Source organism: Cetorhinus maximus, chromosome 3 (assembly GCF_964194155.1).
Source record: "Cetorhinus maximus chromosome 3, sCetMax3.hap1.1, whole genome shotgun sequence".
NCBI lineage: Eukaryota > Metazoa > Chordata > Chondrichthyes > Lamniformes > Cetorhinidae > Cetorhinus > Cetorhinus maximus.
In genome coordinates this window covers 1988315-1995416 of record NC_135881.1, presented here as the reverse complement: position 1 = coordinate 1995416, position 7102 = coordinate 1988315, and the positions used below count along the sequence as shown (strand labels likewise).

Here is a 7102-nt window from a genome sequence, read left to right as displayed (position 1 = left end):
TCTCTTGAGGTCTTTAATCCAGACCTTGTCATCCTTTGGTAGTTGTGGTGAGTGTCTGGTGTGGTACATTTTGTTCTAGGTTGAAGCCTGCTTCTCTCTGTAGGACTGCTGCCTGTGTTGGATGTCCTGGCAATCCTTGGTTGCCAACTCTGGTATGAGTTTATCAGTGGGATTGGGAGTTGGATGCGGAGTTTCCTGCCCATCAGGAGCTCGGATGGGGCCAGGCTGCAGGTTAGCAGTGCAGTGGGAAAGTCCTCATTCTTTTTTAGGAGGGATTTTACGTGCGGGACCCCTCTTTCGGCCTCCCTGTTTGATTGTGGGTATCTTAGGGAGCTGGTACAGTGGAGGAAACTGGATGTGGTGGCGAAGAACACAAAGTACTCGTTTGAAAATTGTGGGCCGTGATCGGACACACACTCATCTGGGATGCTGAACATCTCTTTCACACAGAATCACAGTGCAGAAGGGGTCCTTCGGCCCATCGAGTCTGCATCGACACGTGAGAAACACCTGACCTACCTACCTAATCCTATTTACCAGCACTTGGCCCATAGCCTTGAATATTATGATGTACCAAGTGCTCATCCAGGTACTTTTTAAAGGATGTGAGGCAACCCGCCTCCACCACCCTCCCAGGCAGTACATTCCAGACCGTCACCACCCTCTGGGTAAAAAGGTTTCTCCTCACATCCCCCCTAAACCTCCTGCCCCTCACCTTGAACTTATGCCCCATTGTGACTGACCCTTCAACTAAGGGGAACAGCTGCTCCCTATCCACCCTGTCCATGCCCCTCATAATCTTGTACACCTCGATCAGGTCGCCCCTCAGTCTTCTCTGCTCCAACGAAAACAACCCAAGTCTATCCAACCTCCCTTCATAACTTAAATGTTTCATCCCGGGCAACATCCTGGTGAATCTCCTCTGCACCCCCTCCAGTGCAATCACATCCTTCCTATGATGTGGCGACCAGAACTGCACACAGTACTCCAGCTGTGGCCTCACCAAGCTTCTATAGAACTCCAACATGACCTCCCTACTTTTGTAATCTATGCCTCGATTGATAAAGGCAAGTGTCCCATATGACTTTTTCACCACCCCACCAAGGTGCCCCTCCGCCTTTAGGGACCTATGGACATACATGCCAAGGTCCCTTTGTTTCTCAGAACTTCCTCGTGTCATGCCGTTCATTGAATACTTCCTTATCAAATTACTCCTTCCAAAGTGTATCACCTCACACTTTTCAGGGTTAAATTCCATCTGCCACTTATCTGCCCATTTGACCATCCCGTCTATATCTTCCTGTAGCCCAAGACACTCAACCTCACTGTTAACCACCCGGCCAATCTTTGTGTCACCTGCAAACTTATTAATCCTACCCACCAACATAGTCATCTATGTTGTTTATATAAATGACAAATAATAGGGTACTGAGCACAGATCCCTGTGGTACGCCACTGGACATTGGCTTCCAATCACTAAAGCATCCTTCTATCATCACCCTCTGTCTCCTACAACTAAGTCAATTTTGAATCCACCTTATCAAATTACCCTGTATCCCATGTGCATTTGCCATTTTTATAAGTCTCCCACGTGGGACCGTGTCAAAGGCTTTGCTGAAATCCAAATAAACTACATCAACTGCATTACCCTCATCTAGACACCTGGTCACCTCAAAAAATCCAATCAAATTTGTTAGACATGACCTCCCTCTGACAAAGCCATGCTGACTATCCCTGATCAAATCTTGCCTCTCCAAGTGGAGATAGATTCTCTCCTTCAGAAATTTCTCCAATAGTTTCCCTACCACTGACGTGAGACTCACTGGCCTGTAGTTCCCTGGCTCATCTCTACAACCCTTCTTAAATAGCAGAACCACATTAGCTGTTCTCCAGTCCTCTGGCACCTCCCCCGTGGCCAGACAGGAATTAGAAATTCGGGTCAGAGCCCCTGTGATCTCCTCCCTTGCCTCCCTCAGCAGTCTGGGACACAAATCACCCAGACCTGGAGATTTGTCCACTTTTAAGCCTGCCAACACCTCCAATACCTTGTCACTCCCGATATCAATTTGCTTAAGAACCTCGCAGTTTCTCTCCCTGAGTTTGATATCTTCATCCTCATTCACTTGGGTGAAGACGGACGTGAAGTATTCGTTCAACACTCTAGCGATGTCCTCTGTCTCTACCCATAGATTGCCCCTTTGGTCCCTAATGGGCCCAACTCTTTCCCTGGTTATCCTCTTCCCATTGATATACTTATCGAATATCTTGGGATTTCCCCTACTTTTACCAGCCAGAGCTTTCTCATATCCCCTCTTTGCTCTCCTAATTGCTTTCTTAAGCTCCACCCTGCACTTTCTGTACTCCATTAATGCCTCTGCTGATTTGCTTCCCTTGTACCTGCTAAAAGTCTCTCTTTTCCTTCTCATCGTAACCTGAATATCTCTGGTCATCCATGGTTCTCATGGCTTGTTACTCCTTCCTATCTCCCTAGAGTGAACATGTTGAGCCTGTACCCTCCCCATTTCCTGTTTGAACACCCCCCACTGTTGCTCTGTAGATTTCCCCACAAGTAGCTGTTCCCAGTCTACCTTGGCCAGATCCTGCCTTATTTTACTAAAATCCACTCTCCCCTAATCCAAAACATTTTTTTGCAACTTGTCTATTTCTTTGTCCATAACAAACTTAAACTGTACCATGTTGTGGTCGCTATCGCTAAAATGCTCCCCAACCACCACCTCAACCACCTGTCCGGCTTCATTCCCCAGAATTAGGTCCAGCAATGCACCTAGAATTAGGTCCAGCAATTGACCTAAAAAGTTCTCCTGTACACATTTCAAGAAATCCACTCCATCCAAGCCCTTAACACTATGTCTATCCCAATTAATGTTGGGGAAGTTGAAATTAACTAATATAACTACCCTATTGTTATTGTTTTTACATAACCCCACAAATTGTGCACATATTTGCACCTCAATTTCCCGCTGACTATCTGGGGGTCTATAATAAACACCTAAAAATGTGGTTGCCCCTTTTTTATTCCTAAGCTCTACCCACAAAGCTTCATTCGATGCCCCCTCCAAGATATCATCTCTCCTTACTGCAGTAACTGTCTCCTTAACTAATAATGCAACGCCTCCTCCTCTTTTACCCCCTCCCCTGTCTCGCCTGAAGATTCTATATCCCGGAATGTTGAGCTGCCAATCCTCCCCCTCCCTCAACCACATCTCAGTGATCGCTACTATATCACAATTCCATGTGTCAATCCTTACCCTTAACTCATCCGTTTTACCTGTAATACTCCTGGCATTAAAGTAGAGGCCATCCAGCCTTGCCTTATTCCCTTGAAGCTTATTGCAGCTGTACTTCCTCTGACTTGATTGTTTTACTGTATTATGATGTGTCCCTATTCTGTTAACATTCTGTCCTCTCCCCCTGCCAAATTAGCTTAAACTCCTCCCAACAGCACTAGCAAACCTCAAGGATGTTAGTCCCACTCTGGTTCAGATGTAGACTGTCTCGCTTGTACAGGTCCCACCTTCCCCAGAAACGTTCCCAGTGATCCAGGAATCTAAAACCCTCCCTTCTGCACCAACTCTTAAGCCACGTATTCATCTGCGCTATTTTCCTATTTCTGAGCTCGCTAGCACGTGGCACTGGGTGTAATCCAGAGATTACAACTGGAGAGATTTTGCTTTTTAGTCTATTGCCTAACTCCCTTAATTCTTGATGCAAGACCTCATCCCTCTTTCTACCTATGTCATTGGTACGAACACGTACCATGGCCTCTGCATTAACACCCTCCCCCTTCAGGATGCCCTGCAGCCGTTCAGTGACATCCCGGACCTTGGCACCAGGGAGGCAACACACTATCCTGGAGTCACGTTGATGGCCACAGTAGCGCCTATCTGTTCCCCTGACAATAGAATTCCCTATTACTATTGCTCTTCCTCCCTTCCTCCCCTCCTGTACAGACAGGCTGTTTATGGTGCCAGAAGCTTGGCTCTGTCCGCACTCCCTGGAGGAACCAGCGCCCTCATCAGCCTCCAAAATGGAATACCGATTTACAAGCGGGACACCAGTGGAGTCCTGAACTACCTGCCTGTTTCTCTTGGACTGCCTGGTGGTCACCCATTCTCTTCCTTCCTCAAGTCCCTGTATCTGCGGAGTGACCACCTCTCTAAACATGCTATCCACGATGCTCTCAGATTCATGGATGCTCCACAGTGTCCCCAGCCGCCGTTCCAGCTCTGAAACCCGAGCTTCCAGGAGCTGTAGCTGGACACACTTCCTGCACACATGCTGGTCCCGGGCACTGGAATTGTCCCCGGCTTCCCACATGGAGCACGAGGAGCACACCACAGCTTTGAGCGCTCCTGCCATGACTTATCCCTTTAAATTAAACCTTTTAAGTCAATTGCTCTAGGGCCCTTCTTTCCTGATCCTCGTTACTGTCGAATATACAAACTGTAAACCACAAAAAGACCTTAAACTATAAGCGATTAAAGTAGTAAATACCTTACCCACTACTTACCAGTGATTCCTTTCCCTTGTAGTCTCTCCTGCTACAGAACCCTCTGAAGATTTAAGAAGTTGGATAGCAAGGAAAAAATGCAAAGAGCACCTTGTCCCCTATGCACCAAATTCCCACTTTGCACCAAATTGCCAATACCCACTCTGGCTGTGACCCACTCAGGATGTGCTCTCTCTCCTGGTCATGTGCAAGCACACTGTAGTGTGCTTCTAGATAGTCCCTTTCTTAAATAGAGCTGAGTTGACTCACCACTAGTTAAGTTTCAAATAGTGATTAACACCTATTCAGGCCCTGATCAGGCTTCAGGTGATTGACACTTAACTGTCAGTGGCTTAATTACTGTCTCTGTGGTACTTGTATATAGTTGCTTCAACTCAACCCATCCGGTGAAGTAATCCACCACTGTAAGGAATAATTCGCTGTTGAAGACAAATAGGTCAATGCCCAGCCTCTCCCATGGCCGGGTGGGGAACTGTTTGGGGATGAGGGGGACCCTTTGGTCCTGCTTGTACAGCACACACACCTGACATTTTGCTATGGTGCCCTCAACTGCCTGGAAATGCCTGGACACCAGATGGTAGATTGGGCCCATGCCCTGCACTTGGTGATCCCCAGGTGGCCCTGGTGTGTTTTTTTTGAAGGATCTCCAGCTGAAGGGAAACTAGGATGACCAGCTGCTCATTCTAGACCAAGAGATCGTCTATCGCCCTAAAGTGGTTTTGTTTTTTGAATCAAGCAGCAACTTCCATCCAGTTGTTCTTGGAAAAGGACTGCTACAAGGTCTGTGCATGAAGCATCCGCTGTTCTAGTGGTGGGCAGGCCTGGGTCACAGTGGGCCAGAATGGCAGTGGAGAGCAGCATTGCTTTGATGTGATTGACTGCTTGCTCTTGGTGTGAGCCCCAGCATCATGCCTGGGCTTTCTTAAACAGATCTCTCAAAGGTCCTGTGACCGTTGCCAAATTTAATAAAAATGTTGCCAACTCCTTCATCATCCCTAAAAATTGCTGGGAGTCTGGAATTGAGGATGAGGTTGGGAACTCGCCAATAGCTTTAGTTTTCTGTGGGTCTGTGTGCGATGCCTTTATTACTGACGATGTGGCCCAGGAACCAAATTGATGCTTTGGAGAACTCACATTTCTTATTCAGCCTCAGCCTTGCTTCCTGCAGGTGCTCTAAGACTTCTATGGGTCTCTTTTCATGTTCCTCCATCGTTGCACTGTGAACCAATACATCGTCTCTGTGGCAAATGTCCCCCTGTGGCCCTGCAAAATGGCTGACATCGTATGTTGAAATATTTCTGGTGCTGGAGTGATTCCAAACGGCAGGTGTATAAAGCAGAATCTGTGGATGAAGGAAATGAATGTGGTCAGCAGCCTGGACTCTTTGTCAAGAGGAAGTTGTCGAAAGCTGATGTTGGCATCCTGCTTTGAAAACACTGTGCCCTTCAAGAGTTTAGTCAGGTTTTCGTCCACTGGGGACATGGGATGTACCCCTTTGGCCATGGCTTTATTGAACTGTGTCAGCTCGATGCAAATATGGAGGGACTGATTCGGTTTTGGGACTAGGACCATCCTGGAACAGCATGCGCTTGGCTGCGTGACTGGGGAGATGACTCCCATGTTTGTCATTTTGTTCAGATGTTGCTGCACCTCCTTCATGAGAGGGTGGGGAATCTTCCATGGTGCAAAAAGGCACGTGGGTTTAGTATCCCCCCTGGCGTGATCTTGTACACGATTTTCAGTTGCTTCAGTCCTGCAAAGAGCTTCGGGAGCTCTCTTTTATACTTGGAGACAGGCCCTTGTTGGTTGACTTCATCAATTTTTTGTAGAATGTTAAGTTGGACCCAGGCTTTGCGGCTGAGTAGCGAACGCTCCTGGCTGTGAACCACAAACACAAATCTCGGATTCTTTTATCCTTATGCCTCAGTGTTGCCTGTCAGGTTCCTTTCACCGGGAGCTTAATGCCTCCTGCTCCATCTAGGTATGTCGTGGGCGGCATCAACTGTTGTGTCACCAGCCATGGTTCTCTGTCCGATAGAACCATAACCCTGGCTCCCGAGTCCGATTTAAAGTTTGTGAGCTGGTTGTTAACTGAAATGTCCACATTCCAATACAAAAATCCTGGATCCTTGACCTCACCCAAGAAGCACGGCTGTGTGTCCGCTTGGTATGGAGTCTTCACCTCATGAATTATCTGTGGGTCTTTTGTGCATTTAGATATTTTGGCCTTGCACAGTTCGCTGAAGTTTTTTTAATTCATTTATGCGATGTGGGCTTCGCTGGCCAGGGCGGCATTTGTTGCCCATCCCTAACTGCCCTTGAGAAGGTGGTGGTGAGCTGCCTTCTTGAACCGCTGCAGTCCATGTGGTGTAGGTACACCCACAGTGCTGTTAGGGAGGGAGTTCCAGGATTTTGACCCAGTGGGTTGAATTTTACTCTGATTGGGTGCGTGTGCGCCCAACTCGATCGAGTGTGAAATCGGGCGAACGCCCTGACATTATCCCGCGCTCACACGACATTTCAGTCAGCGGGCACGCGCAAATGTTGGGAGCGCGCCCGCTGACAAATACG

General features: G+C 47.8%; 1 protein-coding gene across 1 annotated transcript in view; it reads left to right on the top strand.

Annotated features, from left to right (window-relative positions):
• Positions 1–6720, top strand: part of LOC144672465 (uncharacterized) — an 80670-nt gene extending 73950 nt beyond the window's left edge. The window contains exons 19-20 of the mRNA XM_078534312.1: positions 104–231; positions 6472–6720. Coding sequence (XP_078390438.1) covers positions 104–231; positions 6472–6720 — 377 coding nt within the window. The remainder of the gene's footprint in view (positions 1–103; positions 232–6471) is intronic.
• Positions 6721–7102: the final 382 nt, after the last annotated feature.